Source organism: Entelurus aequoreus, linkage group LG08, assembly GCF_033978785.1.
Source record: "Entelurus aequoreus isolate RoL-2023_Sb linkage group LG08, RoL_Eaeq_v1.1, whole genome shotgun sequence".
NCBI classification, from domain to species: domain Eukaryota; kingdom Metazoa; phylum Chordata; class Actinopteri; order Syngnathiformes; family Syngnathidae; genus Entelurus; species Entelurus aequoreus.
The window spans coordinates 6,417,016-6,443,118 of NC_084738.1; the positions used below are offsets into that span (position 1 = coordinate 6,417,016).

Sequence of the window (26,103 nt, forward strand, 5' to 3'; positions counted from 1 at the left end):
AATCATTTTTCACAAGTAAAAGCTACAAATAGGGAGATACATGCGTTGTATTGAAAAATATATACGTTTGAAGTAAGAAAATAAAATATATTTCTTATATAATGACAAGAATAATATTCAACAATATACATTTTTTACAATTAACTTTCTAATTTTCTGAAGCACAATGCATACTACATCTCTGTAAATAGGGAGATACATGCTTTTTGATGGAAGGTTATGATATATAAATATTGCTTGGAAGACTATATCATTTATGAACAATTATTTTAGAAATTATATAATTGATTCATGTAGTTGGGATTTTTTTTGTTTATTTTAATCTCCCTTAATAGGGAGATACATGCTTTCTGATGAAAACCAACAATATACATGTTTGTTCGAAAAGGAAAGACAAAGAATAAAAATAAATTCTTATAATTTAATGAAAATGATAATATTTAACAATATATATTTTCCAAACTTAACATTTCAAAGAAATTAAATAATTTAGTCATTTTCCAAAGGACAAACTCTACAACTCCCTAAATGGGAGATACATGTTTTTGATGGAAGGTTACGACATATAAATGTTGCTTAGAAGACTATATCATTTATGAATATTTGTTATTATTTTAGAAATTATATAATTGATTCATGTAGTTGGGAATTTTTGTTGTTTATTTTAAATCTTCCTTAATAGGGAGATACATGCTTTCTGATGAAAACCAACAATATACATGTTTGTTCGAAAAGGAAAGACAAAGAATAAAAATACATTCTTATAATTTAATGAATATGATAATATTTAACAATATATGTTTTCCAAACTTAAACATTTTATAAAATTCAATAATTTAGTCATTTTCTTGAGGACAAACTCTACAACTCCCTAAATAGGAGATACATGTTTTTGATGGAAGGTTACGACAAATAAATGTTGCTTAGAAGACTATATCATTTATTAATTATTTTTTATTATTTTATAAATTATACAATTGATTAATGTGGTTGGGTGTTTTTTTGGTTGTTTATTTGAATCTCCCTTAACAGGGAGATACATGCTTTCTGATGAAAACCAACAATGTTGGAGAAAAATTATCAAATGTTTATAATATAATGAAAATGATAATATTCAACAATAATTATTTTACATACTTGAACATGTTTAAAAAATCATTAATTTAGTCATTTTAGGAAGGTTATGATGTATAAATGTTGCTGGGAAGACTATCATTTATGAATAATTTTAATGTTTTTAAAAATTATATAATTAATAAATGTAGTTCCGAGTATTTATGTTTTGTTTTGAAACTCCCATAATAGGGGGATGCATGCTTTTTGTTGAAAACCAACCATATACATGGTTGTGGAAGGAAGTAAGGAAACATATAAAATACAATTTTCATATTAAAAGAATGATATTTATCAATGTATTTTAACATTTTTTTAAATTCACCAATGTAGTCATTTTCTGAAGGGGAAACTCATACTACAACTCCCTAAATGGGGAGAAACCATATAAATGTTGCATGGAAGACTACATGATTTATGAATCATTTTAATGTTTTTAAAAAATGTTAAAATCAATTAATGAATTTTGGAGGGATTTTTGTACATGTTTTCTGATGAAAACCAACAATGTTTGTTAGAAGAGAACAATTTAAAAATGAAATGTTTTATAATATAATAAAAAGAATGATATTTAGCAATGTTTATCTTCCAGAAATTATATAATTGATTAATGGAGTTGGGAATTTTTCTTGTTTATTTGGAGGAAAATTATAAAATGTTTATAATATAATGAAAATGATAATATTCAACAATAATTATTTTACATAGTTGTACATTTTAAATAAATCATTAATTTAGTCATATTAGGAAGGTTACCATACATAAATGTTGCTGGGAAGACTATATCATTTATGAATAATTTTAATGCTTTTAAAAATTCTATAATTAATAAATGTGGTTCCGAGTATTTTTGTTTTATTTTGAAACTCCCATAATAGGGGATGCATGCTTTTTGTTGAAAACCAACCATATACACGGTTGTGGAAGGAAGTAAGGAAACATATAAAATACAATTTTCATATTAAAAGAATGATATTTATCAATGTATTTTAATTTTTTTTTTAATTCACTAATTTAGTCATTTTCTGAAGGGGAAACTCATACTACAACTCCCTAAATGGGGAGAAACCATATAAATGTTGCTTGGAAGACTACATGATTTATGAACAATTTTAATGTTTTTAAAAACGTTAAAATCAATTAATGAATTTTGGAAGAATTTTTGTACATGTTTTCTGATGAAAACCAACAATGTTTGTTAGAAGAGAACAATTTAAAAATGAGATGTTTTATAATATAATAAAAATAATGATATTTAACAATGTTTATCTTCCATACTTAAACATGTTTTAAAATTTAGTCATTTTTGAAAAGACAAACTGTATAACTCCCTAAATGGGAGATGCATGCTTTTGAGGGAATATATATGTATATATAAATATAAATGTTGCTTGGAAGATTAAATTAATTAATATTTTTAAAAGCATTTAATTCTTTGTAAATGATATACTCTTCCAAGTAATATTTATATTTATATATATTCCCTGACAAAAAACTCCTAATTAAATTAATTAATAACATTTTTAAAAGCATTTAATTATTCGTAAATGTTATAATTAGGATTTTTTTGTGTGTTTTAAAAGGGATGAAACCCAACAATATACATAATTGTTAGAAGAGGTAAAAAAATACATTTGTTATATTATAATGAAAACAATAATATTTATCAATGTATATTTTGCACACTTATGTATTTTTAAAAATCGAATAATTGAGTAATTAAATGAAATGGTGTGAGTTAGGTAACTGTCTCACCTCGCCGCCTTCGCCGCCTTGCTCGTATTCTCCCTGCGAGGAGAGAGACAGGAAGTTAGCCACCGAGGCAATTCAACGTTTTGTTATTTGAGCTGAGTCAGCAGGGAGAAGCTCTTCATGCTTTATTTAGAGCCGTTAGTGCGCTGCTGTTGGATCAAAGCTGCCACTGAGGTCAAGAGTGCATCCTGACGCGTGTTTAAACGCTGTTAGTCCAATCAAACGCCACTTCCTGCCATCACTCTCACTTTTCTCCCCTTTTTGACAGCCATCTTTGCAGCAGTACCGCTTTGCACCACAGGTGGCGTCACTGATAAGTGCGATTAATGGCAGGAGTAGATTAGTGGCATGCAGGCCCCGCCCCCTTTATGTCCCCTACATAGCCCCTCCCCCATAGGCACCTCGTTTACTGACTCCTCCTATCAGGGGGACACAAACCATACCACAAGAAAAAGGTAAACAACACATAACGCGTGTGTGTGGGTGTTGTCATCGCCATGGCAACCGACCTGGTTGATGAGCCCGGTTGAGGCGGCGGTGTTCTCCAGCCCCTCCACCGTGGCCTGCGACACCTCGTTGGCGCCGGACACGGCCGTGTCTGCCACGATGTTGGCCTGGTCCACGGTCCTGTTGGCCACTGCAGGACCAGACCGAGGGCGGTGTGGTCAAAGACGTGAAACGTGACGCGCAGGAATGTGTTTGAGGATGTACTTACCCGTGTTTACTGATGACACCACGCCCTCCTTCGTCTTGTTACCTGCACACAATTTTTTTTTTTTTTCATTTCATTTTTATTTATCTCCTTCATTGATGTGCATCTTTGATAGACAATAATAACACAATTATTCAGTTACACATTAATGCCTGAGAAGGAGCAGGATGAAGAACAATCTTCTATTTTCCTGCCCCCTTCAACATAATACATAGTCTTACTTAATGATGTGTCAACCAACAATTACATCCAAATATAACCAAAACAAAACAAACAAAACACAAGTGCAAAACTTCATGAAGTACAAACCGAACCAAAAAACAAAAGAAGTAATATACAGCTCACGGGATGATACAAAACAAATACAAAACCAGGCAAAAAACAAGTAAATTAATAAATATAAAGCAAAATGTAAACACTTATGGCTGTACATATGATTTTATTGTTCTGTCTTTATATATTTTTGTCAATTGGAATATATTTTTACAATCTTTTATCTCATTATAAAGAGAATTCCATAGTTGAACTGATATACACATTTGTTTGAAAGTTGTCCTTCAATACTCATGTTGGAAATGACATTTTATTACATCTATGCTCTTCATTCTCACAACTGATGACAAACATTTGTTGTACATTTGCTGCTAATGTTTTACTTTTAGTCTTAAACATGACACATTATGTCTGGAACTTTACTAGCTCCTGTCATTTCAATACACCTGAATTAATGAATAATATGTTAGTGTGTTCTAAGTCATCTACTTTATGAATCATCCTTATAGCTCTTTTCTCTAGTCGATACAATGCCTTTATGTTACTCTTATATGTGTTACCCCACACTTTATGTTACTCTTATATGTGTTCCCCACACTTTATGTTACTCTTATATGTGTTCCCCCACACTTTATGTTACTCTTATATGTGTTCCCCCACACTTTATGTTACTCTTATATGTGTTCCCCCACACTTTATGTTACTCTTATATGTGTTCCCCCACACTTTATGTTACTCTTATATGTGTTCCCCCACACTTTATGTTACTCTTATATGTGTTACCCCACACTTTATGTTACTCTTATATGTGTTCCCCCACACTTTATGTTACTCTTATATGTGTTCCCCCACACTTTATGTTACTCTTATATGTGTTCCCCCACACTTTATGTTACTCTTATATGTGTTACCCCACACTTTATGTTACTCTTATATGTGTTACCCACACTTTATGTTACTCTTATATGTGTTACCCCACACTTTATGTTACTCTTATATGTGTTCCCCCACACTTTATGTTACTCTTATATGTGTTCCCCACACTTTATGTTACTCTTATATGTGTTCCCTCCCCACACTTTATGTTACTCTTATATGTGTTCCCCACACTTTATGTTACTCTTATATGTGTTCCCCCACACTTTATGTTACTCTTATATGTGTTCCCCCACACTTTATGTTACTCTTATATGTGTTCCCCCACACTTTATGTTACTCTTATATGTGTTCCCCCACACTTTATGTTACTCTTATATGTGTTACCCCACACTTTATGTTACTCTTATATGTGTTCCCCCACACTTTATGTTACTCTTATATGTGTTCCCCCACACTTTATGTTACTCTTATATGTGTTCCCCCACACTTTATGTTACTCTTATATGTGTTACCCCACACTTTATGTTACTCTTATATGTGTTACCCACACTTTATGTTACTCTTATATGTGTTACCCCACACTTTATGTTACTCTTATATGTGTTCCCCCACACTTTATGTTACTCTTATATGTGTTCCCCCACACTTTATGTTACTCTTATATGTGTTCCCTCCCCACACTTTATGTTACTCTTATATGTGTTCCCCACACTTTATGTTACTCTTATGTGTTCCCCACACTTTATGTTACTCTTATATGTGTTACCCCACACTTTATGTTACTCTTATATGTTCCCCCACACTTTATGTTACTCTTATATGTGTTCCCCCACACTTTATGTTACTCTTATATGTGTTCCCCCACACTTTATGTTACTCTTATATGTGTTCCCCCACACTTTATGTTACTCTTATATGTGTTCCCCCACACTTTATGTTACTCTTATATGTGTTCCCCCACACTTTATGTTACTCTTATATGTGTTCCCCCACACTTTATGTTACTCTTATATGTGTTCCCCCACACTTTATGTTACTCTTATGTGTTCCCCCACACTTTATGTTACTCTTATATGTGTTCCCCCACACTTTATGTTACTCTTATGTGTTCCCCCACACTTTATGTTACTCTTATATGTGTTCCCCCACACTTTATGTTACTCTTATATATGTTCCCCCACACTTTATGTTACTCTTATATGTGTTCCCCCACACTTTATGTTACTCTTATGTGTTCCCCCACACTTTATGTTACTCTTATATGTGTTCCCCCACACTTTATGTTACTCTTATATGTGTTCCCCCACACTTTATGTTACTCTTATATATGTTCCCCCACACTTTATGTTACTCTTATGTGTTCCCCCACACTTTATGTTACTCTTATATGTGTTCCCCCACACTTTATGTTACTCTTATATATGTTCCCCCACACTTTATGTTACTCTTATATGTGTTCCCCCACACTTTATGTTACTCTTATGTGTTCCCCCACACTTTATGTTACTCTTATATGTGTTCCCCCACACTTTATGTTACTCTTATATGTGTTCCCCCACACTTTATGTTACTCTTATATGTGTTCCCCCACACTTTATGTTACTCTTATATGTGTTCCCCCACACTTTATGTTACTCTTATGTGTTCCCCCACACTTTATGTTACTCTTATATGTGTTCCCCCACACTTTATGTTACTCTTATATGTGTTCCCCCACACTTTATGTTACTCTTATATGTGTTCCCCCACACTTTATGTTACTCTTATGTGTTCCCCCACACTTTATGTTACTCTTATATGTGTTCCCCCACACTTTATGTTACTCTTATATATGTTCCCCCACACTTTATGTTACTCTTATATGTGTTCCCCACACTTTATGTTACTCTTATATGTGTTCCCCCACACTTTATGTTACTCTTATGTGTTCCCCCACACTTTATGTTACTCTTATGTGTTCCCCCACACTTTATGTTACTCTTATATGTGTTCCCCCACACTTTATGTTACTCTTATATGTGTTCCCCCACACTTTATGTTACTCTTATATGTGTTCCCCCACACTTCCACACAGTAGCTGATATATGGCAATATAAGTGCACAATACAATATGCACATTGGCCTATAATCTAACACATATTTTACCTTATTTAATATAAAAATACTCTTAGACATCTTTTTCCGTACATGTGCAATATGAGATCTCCATGTCAGATCGTCATCCAGTATCACTCCTAAAAATCTAAGTTCAGAAAGCCTTTCAATATCAATTCCATTTATTGACAATTTGATGGTTTCCTCCCTTTTCCTCTTACAAAAAATCATGAACTTTGTTTTTTCTACATTTAATGATCATTTATTGGCATCAAACCATCTCTTAAGTTGAATCATTTCCTGTTCAATAATGTTTGATAATGCTTTTAAGTCGTGTCCCGAACTATAAAAGTTGGTGTCGTCCGCAAATAATACAAATTTCAATAACTTTGATACCTCACATATATCATTAATATATCAAATAAATCATTTTGGTCCCAAAACCGAACCTTGTGGAATTCCACATTCAATCCTCATTTGTTCAGATGTATTAGCCACAAACTCTTGTCTATTATCTAAATAACTTCTTAGCCAGTGTAAAACTACTCCTCTCACACCAAATGAATGCAACTTGGACAATAATCTAGAATGATCTATAGTATCAAATGCTTTTTTAAGATGGCTAAATACCCCTATAGTGTATTTCTGTTGCTATATCCTCCATTATATTCATTACAGCTGAAGCAGTGGATCTATTGTTCCAGAATCCATACTGGCTCTCACTCAACAACATCTTCTTTTCAATAAAACTCTCATTTTTTTACAAATATTTTTTCAATTATTTTAGAAAATTGTGCCAGTAGTGCCACTGGTCTGTAATTAGTGAATCTATGTCTATCTCCCGTTTTAAAGAGTGGAATGACCTTTGCTACCTTCATTTTATTTGGAAAGGTCCCTGTTTGAAAAGAAAGATTAAAAATATAACAAAGAGGTTGGATGATACAGTCAATAGTCTTTTTTACAATTATCATGTCTATACCATCACTGTCTGTTGATGTCTTATTTTTCACTTTTGTTACCACCGATACAATTTCATTTTCACTAACATCTCCTCGAAGCATGGACTGTAGCACTTTGCTTCCACTCTGTATATCTTTATGGACTGTAGTACTTTGCTTCCCCCTCTCCATATCTTTATGGACTGTAGTACTTTGCTTCCCCCTCTCCATATCTTTATGGACTGTAGTACTTTGCTTCCACTCTGTATATCTTTATGGACTGTAGTACTTTGCTTCCCCCTCTCCATATCTTTATGTTCTCCAATACTCTCTGACAATTTGGGTCCAACATTCACAAAAAAAGAATTGAATCTGTTTGCCACTTCATTCATATTTGTTATCATCTTATTATCCTCATTGATAAAATGGCTTGGTGGGTTTGTAGGCCCAGATGTTTTTCCTATTACCTTGTTCAGAATATTCCAATTTCCTTTGATATTGTTTTTATTTTTTTCTAGTAAATTATTATAATATTCTCTTTTTGCTTGTCTCATTATTGTTATCAATTTGTTTTTGTAAACCTTATATTTCATTTCAGCATCCTTTGTTCTTACTTTTATGAAATCTCTATAAAGTTTGTTTTTCTTTTTACAAGCATTCTGTAGTCCCTTTATAATCCAAGGCTTTTTATTGTAGCTGTCTCTTTGTTTCCATACAATGACACCAGGTTTGTGCCACCAGCTGACAACTTTAGCTCGCTGTATCCATAGACATCTTCTAAGGGTACGCAGCATGGAGCGCTAAGGCCTACTGGCGCTGACGAGACGCGGGGCCGCCATCTTGGAGTGGTGATCCGCTCCACTCAGTGCAATTCATTTAGCAGGAGCAATGAACTGTCAGCGCATTTAATTCATCTTACCTCACTGAATCTTACCTTTCGTCATACGTGTAGCTATGATAAAGGACACATGTTTTATTATTCATAGTTTGCTTAACAGTAATAGAATATTCTTATTTGCTAGAAGTGACCAGACGTCCGAGATCAAAACTGGGAATATAATCCCAGAGAAGGGAGGAAAAAAACGGTCAGCTATTTTGAAGTTGAAGAAACAATACAATGAGGTTATATATACATGCGTATATCCTACATCAACAATATATGAATACTTTAGATATCTATATATGTTAGGGACCTATAGACTGTATTTATTTGATCAGTTTATTCTGTCTTGGCACTTTGTATTGATATTTTGTGTTACATTCTTCCCTTAAATGATCATGTTTACACTGATTGTTTTGTATGTATTTTTGATGTATGTCGCTTTGGATAAAAGCGTCTGCCAAATACTTCAACATAAACATATATAAACACCTGAAAGTCTTTATATCAAATACTTCAACATAAACATATATAAACACCTGAAAGTCTTTATATCAAATACTTCAACATAAACATATATAAACACCTGAAAGTCTTTATATCAAATACTTCAACATAAACATATATAAACACCTGAAAGTCTTTATATCAAATACTTCAACATAAACATATATAAACACCTGAAAGTCTTTATATCAAATACTTCAACATAAACATATATAAACACCTGAAAGTCTTTATATCAAATACTTCAACATAAACATATATAAACACCTGAAAGTCTTTATATCAAATACTTCAACATAAACATATATAAACACCTGAAAGTCTTTATATCAAATACTTCAACATAAACATATATAAACACCTGAAAGTCTTTATATCAAATACTTCAACATAAACATATATAAACACCTGAAAGTCTTTATATCAAATACTTCAACATAAACATATATAAACACCTGAAAGTCTTTATATCAGCTAAAACCACCAATCTGTTTCACTAGATTCAGAATAAAACCAAATTCTGTCTTACCCAACAATGTTAGTATTTGAATATTGTTACTTGAAGACTTATTCCTGGTTACAATTATACTGTTAAGAAAGTATTGTCTTATACTTTGCCTAAAATGAGATTGCATCATAATCAGTGGCAGCTGGTGAATTTTGTTTTAGGTGGGGCAGAAAGTTTGTAAAGCAAACCCCTGTAGGGGCGTCATCCTCCCCCAGAAGATTTCTTTGTGATTTTCACATACAAATATTGAAGATCTTTGCTCCTTCTCAACTCTGTGGTAATATTCTTTTCACAAAATACCACCAGTAGTACGTTAATGTTAAATCTTACTTGTGAAAAGTAATCCCCCGATTCCTATTTTCAACAGTCCGCTCATTTGAGCAGGAAAATGCTGAACACCATTTTTGTTTTCTACCTGTCAACTGTCAGTTTAGCATCTTTGTTTTCTACATGTCAACTGTCAGTTTAGCATCTTTCTTTTCTACCTGTCAACTGTCACTTTAGCATCTTTGTTTTCTACCTGTCAACTGTCACTTTGGCATCTTTGTTTTCTACATGTCAACTGTCAGTTTAGCATCTTTCTTTTCTACCTGTCAACTGTCACTTTAGCATCTTTGTTTTCTACCTGTCAACTGTCAGTTTAGCATCTTTGTTTTCTACCTGTCAACTGTCACTTTAGCATCTTTGTTTTCTACCTGTCAACTGTCAGTTTAGCATCTTTGTTTTCTACCCGTCAACTGTCACTTTAGCATCTTTGTTTTCTACCTGTCAACTGTCACTTTAGCATCTTTGTTTTCTACCTGTCAACTGTCACTTTAGGCTGCTGGCCGGCTCCTCATCACCACTTCAAGATGGCGGCCCAATTTCTCACGTCACAGCAGCCAATGCTGTGTCTACTTATAAGATGTTTATGGTATCAACAACTTTAGCTAGCTGTATCAACAACTTTAGCTCGCTGTATCAACAACTTTAGCTAGATGTATCAACAACTTTAGCTAGATGTATCAACAACTTTAGCTCGCTGTATCAACAACTTTAGCTAGATGTATCAACAACTTTAGCTCGGTGTATCAACAACTTTAGCTGGATGTATCAACAACTTTAGCTAGATGTATCAACAACTTTAGCTCGCTGTATGAACAACTTTGGCTAGATGTATCAACAACTTTAGCTAGATGTATCAACAACTTTAGCTAGATGTATCAACAACTTTAGCTAGATGTATCAACAACTTTAGCTCACTGTATAAACAAATTTAACGAGCTGTATCAACAACTTTAGCTCACTGTATCAACAAATTGAACGAGCTGTATCAACAACTTTAACGAGCTGTATCAACAACTTTAGCTCACTGTATCAACAAATTGAACGAGCTGTATCAACAACTTTAGCTCACTGTATCAACAAATTGAACGAGCTGTATCAACAACTTTAGCTCACTGTATCAACAAATTGAACGAGCTGTATCAACAACTTTAGCTCACTGTATCAACAAATTGAACGAGCTGTATCAACAACTTTAACGAGCTGTATCAACAACTTTAGCTCACTGTATCAACAAATTGAACGAGCTGTATCAACAACTTTAGCTCACTGTATCAACAAATTGAACGAGCTGTATCAACAACTTTAGCTCACTGTATCAACAAATTGAACGAGCTGTATCAACAACTTTAACGAGCTGTATCAACAACTTTAACGAGCTGTATCAACAACTTTAGCTCACTGTATCAACAAATTGAACGAGCTGTATCAACAACTTTAACGAGCTGTATCAACAACTTTAACGAGCTGTATCAACAACTTTAACGAGCTGTATCAACAACTTTAACGAGCTGTATCAACCAATTTAGCTAGCTGTATCAACAACTTTAACGAGCTGTATCAACAACTTTAACGAGCTGTATCAACCGATTTAGCTCACTTTATCAACAACTTTAACGAGCTGTATCAACAACTTTAGCTAGATGTATCAACAACTTTAGCTAGATGTATCAACAACTTTAGCTCACTGTATCAACAACTTTAGCTCGCTGTATCAACAACTTTAGCTCACTGTATCAACAAATTTAACGAGCTGTATCAACAACGTTAGCTCACTGTATCAACAACTTTAACGAGCTGTATCAACAACTTTAGCTAGATGTATCAACAACTTTAACAAGCTGTATCAACAAATTTAGCTAGATGTATCAACAACTTTAGCTAGATGTATCAACAACTTTAGCTAGCTGTATCAACAACTTTAGCTCGCTGTATCAACAACTTTAGCTCGCTGTATCAACAACTTTAGCTCGCTGTATCAACAACTTTAGCTAGATGTATCAACAACTTTAGCTAGCTATATTAACAACTTTAGCTAGATGCATCAACCAATCATCACTTTATCTCCCCGACCTCGTTCTCTTGACATGAGCAATTGTTTCTACCGCCTTCCTTCCATGTTAGCCCTCTGTATCAGTGCTAGCCGAAGATAACTTCTTTGGATATTAGCCAAAGTTTCTATCATGTTCCTTTGATGCCAGCCAATCCGCTCATTTGTCTCATTGATGTTAGCAAGTTAGCTCTGGCTAGCCTGTTCTGTTGTTGTTAGCCAGTTAGCTCCTTACTTACACCCCATTTCTTTGATATGAGCCAAAGTTTCTACCATGTTCCTTTGATGTTAGCCAATCAGCTCCTCTGTCTCATTGATGTTAGCTCTAGCTACTCTGTTCTGTTGTTGTTAGCCAGTTAGCTCCTTACTTACACCCCATTTATTTGATACTAACCAAAGTTTCTACTCTGTTCCTTTGATGCCAGCCAATCAGCTCGTCTGTCTCATTGATGTTAGCAAGTTAGCTCTAGCTACCTTGTTCTGCTGTTGTTAGCCAGTTAGCGCCTTACTTACACCCCATTTCTTTGATATTAGCCAATGTTTCCACCCTGCTTCTTTGATGTTATCCAGTTAACTCCTTAGCGACCATTTTCCTTTTGATGTTAGCCAACCAGCTCCTCTGTCTCTTCAATATTAGCCTCTTAACTACATTGTTCCTTTTAATGTCCGACAATCAGCTCTTCTGTTTCAATGTTAGCGTCTCTTGATATTATTCAATGTTTCTACCGTTTCTTCAATGTCAGACAACCAGCTGCTTTGTCTCGCTAATGTTAGCCACTTAGCTCTTCAGCTACCTTGAATTGATTAACGTGGACCCCGACTTCAACAACTTGAAAAACTTATGCGGGTGTTGCCATTTAGTGGTCAATTGTACGGAATATGTTCTGTACTGTGCAATCTACTAATACAAGTTTCAATCAGTCAATTCAATCAATCAATCAATCAATCAATCAATCAATGTTTCTCAGATGATATCCAAGCAAATTCTCTGTTTCAGTCTTAGCTTCTGTTGTTATTAGCCAAAGTTTCAACCCTGCTTCTTTGATGTTAGCAAACCTGCTTCTCTGTCTCTTCGATGTTAGCCAGTTGGCGAAATAGTTACCATGTTCCTTTGATGTTTCGATGTTAGCCAATGTTTCTACCCTTTGATGTCAACCATCTCCTCCGTCTCTTCAGTATTAGCCTCTTAGCGACCTTGTTGCTTTGATCTGGGCCAATTAGCTCCTCTGTTTCAATGTTAGCGCCGCTTGATGTTAGTCAACGTTTCCAGCCTGCTTCTTTGATGTTAACCAGTCAGCTTCTCTCTCTCTTCGATGTTAGCCAGTTGGCTCTTAAGCTACCTTGTTTCTTTGATGTTAGCAATTAACTCCTATGTTTTGAGAGGAGCCAGATGAGGTGGTTCGGGCATCTGGTCAGGATGCCACCCGAACGCCTCCCTAGGGAGGTGTTTAGGGCAAGTCCGACCGGCAGAAGGCCAAAGGGAAGACCCAGGACACGTTGGGAAGACTATGTCTCCCGGCTGGCCTGGGAACGCCTCGGGATCCCCCGGGAGGAGCTGGACCAAGTGGCTGGGGAGAAGGAAGTCTGGGCTTCTCTGCTTAGGCTGCTGCCCCCGCGACCCGACCTCAGGTAAGCGGATGAAAATGGATGGATGGATGGGTTTTGATGTTAGCCAAGGTTAGCTTCTCTTGAAGATAGCCAAAGTTTCAACCATGTTACTTTGATGTTAGCTAACCAACTCCTCCGTCTCTTCGATGTTAGCCAGTTAGCTTATTAACTACATTGTTCCTCTGATGATAGGCGGTCAACTCCCCCGATTCAATGTTAGCGTCTCTTGAAGATAGCCAAAGTTTCTACCCCGTTACTTTGATGTTAGCCAACCAGCTCTTCTGTCTCTTCGATGCTAACCAGTTAGCTTCTTAACTACCCTGCTTCTCTGATGATAGGCGATCAACTCCCCCGATTCAATGTTAGCTTCTCTTGATAGTAGGCAAAGTTTCTACCCCGTTACTTCGATGTTAGCCAACCGGCTCCTCCGTCTCTTCCCATGTTAGCCAGTTAGCTTCTTAACTACCTTGTTCTTCTGACGATAGGCGATCAACTCCCCCGATTCAATGTTAGCTTCTCTTGAAGATAGCCAAAGTTTCAACCCTGTTACTTTGATGTTAGCCAACCAGCTCCTCCGTCTCTTCGATGCTAACCAGTTAGCTTCTTAACTACCTTGTTCCTCTGATGATAGGCGGTCAACTCCCCCAATTCAATGTTAGCTTCTCTTGAAGATAGCCAAAGTTTCTACCCTGTTACTTTGATGTTAGCTAACCAGCTCCTCCGTCTCTTCGATGTTAGCCAGTTTGCTTATTAACTACCTTGTTCCCCTGATGATAGGCGGTCAACTCCGCCAATTCAACGTTAGCGTCTCTTGAAGATAGCCAAAGTTTCTACCCTGTTACTTTGATGTTAGCCAACAAGCTCCTCCGTCTCTTCGATGCTAACCAGTTAGCTTCTTAGCTACCCTGTTTCTCTGACGATAGGCGATCAACTCCCCCGATTCAAAGTTAGTTTCTCTTGATAGTAGGCATAGTTTCTACCCCGTTACTTCAATGTTAGCCAACCGGATCCTCCGTCTCTTCCTATGTTAGCCAGTTAGCTTCTTAACTACCTTGTTCTTCTGATGATAGGCGATCAACTCCCCCGATTCAATGTTAGCTTCTCTTGAAGATAGCCAAAGTTTCTACCCTGTTACTTTGATGTTAGCCAACCAGCTCCTCTGTCTCTTTCATGTTAGCCAGTTAGCTTCTTAACTACCTTGTTCTTCTGACGATAGGCGATCAACTCCCCTGATTCAATGTTAGCTTCTCTTGAAGATAGCCAAATTTTCCAAAGTTTTTAACTTCTTCGCTAACTTGTTCCATCGATGTATACCAATCAGCTCCTCTGATTTGACGTCAGCCAACTTTAGCTTCCTTAGATATTAGTGTTAGAATATTGTAGCAAATACACACATCAGTTCATTAAAATTGACACATTTGTCTTGAACTAACTGCTATCACTGTCTATTGTTTTAGAGACATTGATGTCTGTTTTGGTATGTTTAATCCCTTGATTCCGCCGAATGCAGCTGAGATAGGCTCCAGCACCCCCGTGACCCCAAAAGGGACAAGCGGTAGACAATGGATGGATGGATGGAATCCCTTGAAAACTATAATGTCTCCAAATGTGTTGAAAAGGAGGAACTCGCCCCAGATATATCCATCCATTCATTTTCTACCGCTTGTCCCTTTCGGGGTCGCGTTGGGTCCTGGAGCCTATCTAAATGTTTTTAAATATAATATATATAATAATATATATAATATATAAATATAAATATAAATAATATTTGGACTAGCTACACATCCCTTTTGAGAGAAAAAAAATCCCCTCATCACTAGCCTTGGACCAGGCGTCCACCCTTGTAAACATTCGTTGACCATGGACTCTTTGACCCACTGGACTTATCTGCTCTTCTTTATCTGGGCTCACTTTGATAAGACAAGACCGACCTCTGACTGTACAACAAAAGAACGAAGGCGGACGCTTCCCTCTCCTCTCCCTAATCTTCCCTGCTTTTGCTTCTTTGTTTCGTCTTGTCTTGTCTTAACTTCTGGCAGCCTCTTTTTGGACTGCTCCCCAAAATCTAAACAATGGAATTGATCAACTGGCCTCTCGACAAAAATTGACAAGATCTTCTCGACGAGAAACCCGAGTTCAGGGGAACCAGTCTGTACTAACGGAACGTTTGTTGCTGGGTACACGGCGGACTCTCGGGAGAAGTGGAGGGTCATGTGCCTGGCGATTCTTTCCGTCGAGGACTACGACACCTGTTCATGGACTACTACTATACAGGTACACACACATACGCCCCACGCCCCATCTTAGGTCTTCGCCGCTCCACCCTCCGCGGTGTGATGGATAACAGAGCAGCGCCCCTTGGGCTTCAGCTTTGGACCGATATGCCCGCCCCCTACCCTCGTTGCAAGTCTCGAGTTTTGAATCCGGTAGCTAAGGCTGCCTTAAAGGAGCCACATGTAATAATTTCATGTCAAGTCATTAAATGGCCCTGATATGTCAAAAGGCATTAATAAATCATGTTCTTTTCCAATACCTCTATAACTGATAACGGTAGTTCAGCCGGGATATGCTCATTTCAAAATTGGATTTACAGCCCCGAAATATTGTCATTGTTTTCATTTCGATGCCCCGCCCTCCACCGTTTGACCAATTAGATAGTCAGTGGGTGTGTCACATCCAGATTGCCAGTTACGCACCGCCATCTTCGTCCGGCTACTGCCACTGGTAAAGTTACTAAACATGTCAGACCTTAGTCAATCTAAAACGTATTCATGACAAAGCTAGTAACAAAACGAGGATTTGTAACGGGGATGCCTTTGAAAGATGGAGACGATTGAAGGCGGAGAAGATTTTTTCATCTGACGCAAAACTTGCTAATTTCCTCCTCGATAGGTAAGTCAGGCATTTACGTTTTGTTATAACTTGTAATAAATGGAAATGGACAATTCATCGTAAACTATATTGTCCAATACAGTCTATGATCTTGTCTAACAAATCTAGTACATTCCTGCAACCAATGATTAGTGTGATGGTGCTTTGCTCCTAGTCTAATGCTTACCATGCTAGCCTGGTCAATGACACATCGACATATAGGTTAACGTGTCCTGGGTATGACGTTAAAGTGCATCGGGCAGTGGAGGCTCCTCTATGGGGTCTTGGGGCACTAGGAGGTTAACCCCTTTACTACTGTTACCCCAGGTAGCCCTTGGCAAAGGTCTAGTACCTGACTGCCCCCTAGTCATAGATACGGTGAAGACCTCAACGGCGGAGCAGGCGGAAGACGGTAGATGTAAGAACCACCACAACGGCTGCGATGGCGGAACAAAGCACCCCCACATACATGTGGGCCCAGTTATGGGGAAATAACGACCCAAGACCTCAACGGTGGAACAGGCGGAGGATGATTGCTAACCCTTTGGAGCGTCACAACGGCTGGGATGGCGGATGAAGGCTGCAGCAGAAAGGGGTCCCAGGTCGTCTTGGAGTCCATGCCACTAGACCCTGACCTGGATCTGTCAAGGATCGTGTGGTGACTGTCTGTGAAACCAGTCTCCCCACGTTAAACAAAGTCACGCACAGGCATCCTCCATAAAGGGATACCCCCCTACCAGGAGGATCGTCATACTGGCTTCGAGTGACCGCCGATGATAGGTTAACGGGGGAAATATATGCCCGTTACTGTCAGGGCAAAATATAATTTGGACAAATAAGAACTATGTGGACATGAGTAGTGTCAGTTAGGAAATGGGTTCCAACATTAGCACGGCTGTCGTCATGGCAATGTCAAACGTATGGAGACGGCCAAACCACATGATACAATCATTCCTCGTTTGTTTAGCCTATAGGCATACCTTGGTAAAATGTCTCCTCTTTAGTTCTTTTACATTAGGTTGCTAAGCTTACTGTACTTATTTTCACCAGTACAACCATTGCTAGCATTGGTTGTAGTTGGTTTTAGTCTTTGTTTTCTGATAGTACTGACAATAACCATATGATTGCCATTTGTGGTGATATTGTACACAAGCATGACGTACTTCCCGAATTTCTGTGTAAAATGTGTTGGTTAGAGATTTGTTCTGGACAAATCTGTAAGTAAGGTAAGGTGGCAGCTCAGAGAGCTCTTATGTGTGACTGCCATCTACTGGTCACACTTATCATTATACCATGTACCAAATAAAATAGCTTCGGGGTCGGTAAGGCAACCAGAATTATTCCGGACATTAGGCGCACCGGGTTATAAGGCGCACTGTCGACTTTTGAAGTGAAGTGAAGTGAATTATATTTATATAGCGCTTTTCTCTAGTGACTCAAAGCACTTTTACATAGTGAAACCCATAAGTTACATTTAAAGCAGTGTGGGTGGCACTGGGAGCAGGTGGGTAAAGTGTCTTGCCCAAGGACACAACGGCAGTGACTGGGATGGCGGAAGCGGGGATCGAACCTGGAACCCTCAAGTTGCTGGCACGGCCACTCTACCAACCGAGCTATGCCGCCCCACTTTGAGAAAATGAAAGGATTTTACGCCTTATAGTCCGAAAAATACGGTGCCAGCAACATTAAAATCCAGTAGCGTACTAGGACTAAGTCATCATTAAAAACAAAGCATTTACCAAATATATTTAGAATTTTGGCCGCAGTTTGAACAGTAACACCGCGTTTGAAAATCGAAGTGATCTTGCTCCTTCCACGTTAACCAATTAGCTCGTCCCTTTTGCTCATAGCCAATCAGCTCCCTGCACACCCTTTTTGTGTCTGCGCCACCACCAATCCTTCTTCCCCGGTGTTTCCGCTCCTCCGTCCACGTTTCGGTCCGATGGCGTTCTTTTGCACTTTGCTCCCGGTGTGTGTCGTGCCCCGGTGTGTGTCGTGCCCCGGTGTGTGTCGTGCCCCGGTGTGTGTCGTGCCCCGGTGTGTGTCGTACCCCGGTGTGTGTCGTGCCCCGGTGTGTGTCGTGCCCCGGTGTGTGTCGTGCCCCGGTGTGTGTCGTGCCCCGGTGTGTGTCGTGCCCCGGTGTGTGTCGTGCCCCGGTGTGTGTCGTGCCCCGGTGTGTGTCGTGCCCCGGTGTGTGTCGTGCCCCGGTGTGTGTCGTGCCCCGGTGTGTGTCGTACCCCGGTGTGTGTCGTGCCCCGGTGTGTGTCGTGCCCCGGTGTGTGTCGTACCCCGGTGTGTGTCGTGCCCCGGTGTGTGTCGTGCCCCGGTGTGTGTCGTGCCCCGGTGTGTGTCGTGCCCCGGTGTGTGTCGTGCCCCGGTGTGTGTCGTGCCCCGGTGTGTGTCGTACCCCGGTGTGTGTCGTGCCCCGGTGTGTGTCGTGCCCCGGTGTGTGTCGTGCCCCGGTGTGTGTCGTGCACACGCGCGCTTACAAGCAGATTAAAGGCACTTATTATTATATAATCCCAAACCGGGGTTACGTTACGGCGAAGGGATGAGCGTCGCCCGTGAATCATGGCGGCCGCACTTTCATGTGGGACGTGTCCTTCGTCTCCGCACCGTCTGGTCACACACACACACACACACACACACACACACACACACACACACACACACACACACACACACACACACACACACACACACACACACACACACACACACACACACACACACACACACGCAATGACACAGCTTCTTTTTTTCCCGGAACATTTTTTTGAAAGTAGGGATCTCTGTACCCCTCCCCAGCTAGCGCCTCTTCCTCCAGCATCCCAGCACACACGTCACCATCCCTCCGTCCGCGACGTGACTAACAACCCCCCCCCCCCCATCCCCCGTCCCCTCCCCCCTTCTCTTCATCCCTCCATCTTTCCCACCCCCCTCCCCCCGCAGGGATGAAGGTGTTAAGTCATCCGAGCGGCACGCGAAAAAGAGCGAGGTGGCGCAGTGCTCGTGCCTTCCTCTCTTGGGTTTTTTATTGTGTAATTAGATTCACCCCCCCCCCCCACCCCGCACCCCTACAGCCCCAACCTTGTATTCCTAATATCACCCCCCCCCACCCACCCCCCACACCCGCCTCAGAGTAACCTTGAGATGTGACGCAGTGACATTAAAACCTTGCCATGGTTTTCCACCATCTTGTCCAAAATGCGCCACTTCTTCTTCTGCACCCCCCGGTGTGTCCCCGGCCTTACCGACATACATCACCCCCTCTTTGGTCTTGGCCGCAGCCTCCTCCATGCCGGCCTTGGTCTTCTCGGCGGCGGCCACCACGCCCTCCTTGGCCATGGAGAAGCCCTTCATGAGTGCATCCATCGTGGGGCGACGACACGGCTGCTGCTCCCCTGGAAAAAGTGGGCCTGGACGTGTGGGTGGACCGTGTTGCTGCAGGACAGTGAGCGATGCGCAGCGCAGGATGGGAGATGTCACACTGTGTGTGTGTGTGTGCGTGTGGTTGGCTCCGCCTCCTTGGGATGCTGAGAGAGGAGGGGGCCGAGCAGCCACGAGGCGAGGAGAGATGCTGCAGCATTTTCCACATCCAGACCCGGTTTACCCCTGCGCGGCCCATCGGGCTTGATTGGCACGTCGCCGTGGAAACACCTCCCGGAAGATGCTGATCCGGCGGTTACATAACGGCAGAGCAGATTCTCCTGGGAGATGATGCCATGTACACCCCCCCCCCCCCCACGCCCCCTGACTCGACACACTTGATGCAAATATTTCATGTCTTTTTTTATTGCAAGCACTCCCGCAGTTGTTTCAATAAAAAAATAAAAAATAAAAATGCTGAGTCGTGAACATTTGAGTGCAACGCTTTTAAGGTCTGGACATTTTCGGGGGCTGGTGCTCAAGTCAGAAAAAAAATATTGATTTGATTATTATTTTTTTAGGGCCCGAGAGCCCTGGTGCAGGGCTTCTCAAAAACATTTCCCAGCTCTGTTTATCGACCTGTCTAAAGTAGAGTTGTACCCATACCAATATTTTGGTACCCGGTACCAAATTGTATTTCGATACTTTTCGATACTTTTCTAGATAAAGGGGATCACAAAAAATGGCATTATTGGCTTTATTTTAACACTCCGCTCGGGATGGTCTCCTGCTGGCACCACTATGGACTGGACTCTCACTATTATGTTAGATCCACTATGGACTGGACTCTCACACTATTATGTTAGATCCACTATGGACTGGACTCTCACACTATTATGTTAGATCCACTATGGACTGGACTCTCACTATTATGTTAGATCCACTATGGACTGGACTCTCACACTATTATGTTAGATCCACTATGGACTGGACTCTCACTATTATGTTAGATCCACTATGGACTGGACTCTCACTATTATGTTAGATCCACTATGGACTGGACTCTCACACTATTATGTTAGATCCACTATGGACTGGACTCTCACTATTATGTTAGATCCACTATGGACTGGACTCTCACTATTATGTTAGATCCACTATGGACTGGACTCTCACACTATTATGTTAGATCCACTATGGACTGGACTCTCACACTATTATGTTAGATCCACTATGGACTGGACTCTCACTATTATGTTAGATCCACTATGGACTGGACTCACACTATTATGTTAGATCCACTATGGACTGGACTCTCACTATTATGTTAGATCCACTATGGACTGGACTCTCACTATTATGTTAGATCCACTATGGACTGGACTCTCACTATTATGTTAGATCCACTATGGACTGGACTCTCACACTATTATGTTAGATCCACTATGGACTGGACTCTCACACTATTATGTTAGATCCACTATGGACTGGACTCTCACTATTATGTTAGATCCACTATGGACTGGACTCACACTATTATGTTAGATCCACTATGGACTGGACTCTCACTATTATGTTAGATCCACTATGGACTGGACTCTCACTATTATGTTAGATCCACTATGGACTGGACTCTCACTATTATGTTAGATCCACTATGGACTGGACTCTCACACTATTATGTTAGATCCACTATGGACTGGACTCTCACACTATTATGTTAGATCCACTATGGACTGGACTCTCACTATTATGTTAGATCCACTATGGACTGGACTCACACTATTATGTTAGATCCACTATGGACTGGACTCTCACTATTATGTTAGATCCACTATGGACTGGACTCTCACACTATTATGTTAGATCCACTATGGACTGGACTCTCACTATTATGTTAGATCCACTATGGACTGGACTCTCACTATTATGTTAGATCCACTATGGACTGGACTCTCACACTATTATGTTAGATCCACTATGGACTGGACTCTCACTATTATGTTAGATCCACTATGGACTGGACTCTCACTATTATGTTAGATCCACTATGGACTGGACTCTCACACTATTATGTTAGATCCACTATGGACTGGACTCTCACACTATTATGTTAGATCCACTATGGACTGGACTCTCACTATTATGTTAGATCCACTATGGACTGGACTCACACTATTATGTTAGATCCACTATGGACTGGACTCTCACTATTATGTTAGATCCACTATGGACTGGACTCTCACTATTATGTTAGATCCACTATAGACTGGACTCTCACACTATTATGTTAGATCCACTATGGACTGGACTCTCTCACTATTATGTTAGATCCACTATGGACTGGACTCTCACTATTATGTTAGATCCACTATGGACTGGACTCTCACACTATTATGTTAGATCCACTATGGACTGGACTCTCACACTATTATGTTAGATCCACTATGGACTGGACTCTCACACTATTATGTTAGATCCACTATGGACTGGACTCTCACACTATTATGTTAGATCCACTATGGACTGGACTCTCACTATTATGTTAGATCCACTATGGACTGGACTCTCACTATTATGTTAGATCCACTATGGACTGGACTCTCACTATTATGTTAGATCCACTATGGACTGGACTCTCACACTATTATGTTAGATCCACTATGGACTGGACTCTCACACTATTCTGTTAGATCCACTATGGACTGGACTCTCACTATTATGTTAGATCCACTATGGACTGGACTCTCACTATTATGTTAGATCCACTATGGACTGGACTCTCACTATTATGTTGGATCCACTATGGACTGGACTCTCACACTATTATGTTAGATCCACTATGGACTGGACTCTCACTATTATGTTAGATCCACTATGGACTGGACTCTCACTATTATGTTAGATCCACTATGGACTGGACTCTCACTATTATGTTAGATCCACTATGGACTGGACTCTCACTATTATGTTAGATCCACTATGGACTGGACTTTCACTATTATGTTAGATCCACTATGGACTGGACTCTCACACTATTATGTTAGATCCACTATGGACTGGACTCTCACTATTATGTTAGATCCACTATGGACTGGACTCTCACTATTATGTTAGATCCACTATGGACTGGACTCTCACTATTATGTTAGATCCACTATGGACTGGACTCTCACTATTATGTTAGATCCACTATGGACTGGACTCTCACTGTTATGTTAGATCCACTATGGACTGGACTCTCACTATTATGTTAGATCCACTATGGACTGGACTTTCACACTATTATGCTAGACCCACTCGACATCCATTGCACCGGTCTCTGCGGTCCTTTCCAGGGTTTCTCATTGTCATCCCACTGGGTTGAGTTTTTCCTTGCCCTGATGTGGGATCTGTACCGAGGATGTCGTTGTGGCTTGTGCAGCCCTTTGAGACACTTGTGATTTAGGGCTATATAAATAAACATTGATTGATTGAAAACAAATCTTATGGTACATGAAACATAAGTTTCTTATTGTAATTTTGTCCTTAAATAAAATAGTGAACATACTAGACAACTTTACTTTTAGTAGTAAGTAAACAAACAAAGGCTCCTAATTAATCTGCTGACATATGCAGTAACATATTGTGTCATTTATCATTCTATTATTTTGTCAACATTATTAAGGACAAGCTGTAAAAAATGAATTATTAATCTACTTGTTCATTTACTGTTAATATCTGCTTACTTTCTCTTCTAACATGTTCTATCTGCACTTCTGTTGAAATGTAATAATCACTTATTCTTCTTTTGTTTGGATACTTTACATTAGTTTTGACCCTTTAAAGGATCTTTGACCAGCATTTTTGGCAGCACATTTAAAAAATAGCAGAGCTCTTCTGTCATATAGTCTATAGAGGATCTTTGACCAGTGTTTTTGCAGCACATGTGTGCCAGAAAAGGGCACCCTCTGCAAAAACTATTAATTTTACTTTAATTATTATTAGTAGGGATGTTCCCGATCAGGGAATTAAGCTGCCGATTCTGATACCAATCAACCATGCGTGAGATCAGCCAATACCAATATCGATCACATGTATTAACTGTAAAATGTTCGATTAATTTATTTATATTGACAGTTGAACAATATCAACACAATATTTCAACTACTTTTACCTACACTTGTTTGAGCAAAACAAAGACTACACAATAACTAAACAAATTTAAGAAATACTACCCGTTACTCTTTTAAATCATGTTTGCCCTCAAAGTCCAAGAAATTATTCGCTATATTTGTAAACATGAACCAAAAAAAAAAATAATAATTTTTTTTTTTTACTGAATGAGACACCCAGAATGTACATGAAAATAAAGAATGTGGGATTTACAATATTAACTATGAAGGATAAAACACTGAATATTGACAACATATGAACGTCACACACCCTCTCCATCCACATATTTTACAACCAAGCCAAACACAACAAAAATGCAACAAAATCCCACCTATGATTTGATATATCACTAAGCTTTAGAACTTTGTTTTAAAAATCTCCTTCCGCGTCTGTCCCTGACACCCGCATTTCTGGAAACACTGTGGAAACGCTCCCCGCCCACACTGCTTGGTACCTCGTCTAAGCTGCTGTGACTTAGATGACCATAGTAACTCATTAGATGACCATAGTAACTCATTAGATGACCATAGTAACTCATTAGATGACCATAGTAACTCATTAGATGACCATAGTAACTCATTAGATGACCATAGTAACTCATTAGATGACCATAGTAACTCATAGTAACTCATTAGATGACCATAGTAACTCATTAGATGACCATAGTAACTCATTAGATGACCATAGTAACTCATTAGATGACCATAGTAACTCATTAAAGGACCATAGTAACTAATTAGATGACCATAGTAACTAATTAGATGACCAAAGTAACTCATAGTAACTCATTAGATGACCATAGTAACTCATAGTAACTAATTAGATGACCATAGTAACTCATAGTAACTCATTAGATGACCATAGTAACTCATTAGATGACCATAGTAACTAATTAGATGACCATAGTAACTCATTAGATGACCATAGTAACTAATTAGATGACCATGGTAACTAGTATATCATGAAAAAGTGCAGATTCCAAGCATTGAAATACTTGGTATAGTTGAAGACTTCCGGTCATTAGAAAACATGAGTGCACATCATAATGGCAGCTACACTTTCCATCTTAAAGATCTAAAACAATTATCTGGGAATGTCCGGCGGGCCAGATTGAAAATCTTAACGGGTTGCATGCGGCCCCCGGGCATCAATTTGCCCAGGTCTGGCCGAGACCTAAATTTTAAATTTACCTTAACCCCAATTGAATCCCTAAAAAACAACCCTATGTCTTAATTGAACCCCAATCCTAAATGTAACCTAGAGCCCAGTCTGAAGGCTACACCTAACCTTGAATCCTAACCTCCCGTTTTATCCCAAAACTTACCTTTACCTGAACCCAAACCAGAACCCAGTCTCTGTATAAAAAGACTGGATTTACATTTTTGTATACATTTGAATATTTACTGTATAAACACACCATAAATACCGTATTTCCTTGAATAGCCGCAGGGGCGTTAATTAATTTAAAACCTCCTGTCACTCCGGCGTTTACCGGAAACCGGCGGGATGGCCGTGCATGCGGTAATTATTTTAAAACCTCTTCTCACTCCGGCGTTTACCAAAAGGAATCCATAAAATTTAGGCGTGCGCTTTGAGTGTGATGTAAGCATACCATCATGAAAAGCACATTTAATTAAAAAAAACGTTATTATGGTCTTACCTGTACTTATAAATGGAGTCCATTTGCAGCTCCTTCTGACCAAAAGCATCGATAACTTGTTTATAGAAGTCTTCCTTATTTTATTTCTTCAGTTTTAAAAGTCTCTGTCTCGATGGAGATATTCCTTTAATTATTACCTCCTGCTTCCATTGAAAGTCCAGTTTAGAAAACTGTTTTATTTTAGATACCGGTATGTAATCCTCCTTGTTAAAAGGAAGAAAAAAAAATCTCTTGCTGCGTGTGTTCACTTCTTCTGCAGTACCGGAAGTCGCAAGAAGGATCACTAGCGCGGCAGCGCCCTCTACCACCAGGAGGCGGGAGTCATTTAATGACTTATACAGTATTTAACACACGCAGCTACGGTATATTAATAAAACATAGCTGCTTACTGTCCTCTTTAGCATACTGTG

At 39.2% G+C, this 26,103-nt stretch overlaps 1 protein-coding gene across 1 annotated transcript in view; it reads right to left on the minus strand.

Annotated features, from left to right (window-relative positions):
- The window catches only part of sncgb (synuclein, gamma b (breast cancer-specific protein 1)), a 20,830-nt gene extending 817 nt beyond the window's left edge, over window positions 1-20,013 (minus strand). The window contains exons 1-4 of the mRNA XM_062055412.1: window positions 19,764-20,013; window positions 3,581-3,622; window positions 3,375-3,502; window positions 2,869-2,901 (exon numbers count right to left, since the gene is read on the minus strand). Of these exons, the coding sequence (XP_061911396.1) occupies window positions 2,869-2,901; window positions 3,375-3,502; window positions 3,581-3,622; window positions 19,764-19,884 (324 nt within the window). The 5' untranslated portion in view covers window positions 19,885-20,013. The remainder of the gene's footprint in view (window positions 1-2,868; window positions 2,902-3,374; window positions 3,503-3,580; window positions 3,623-19,763) is intronic.
- Between the last annotated feature and the right edge of the window lie 6,090 nt (window positions 20,014-26,103).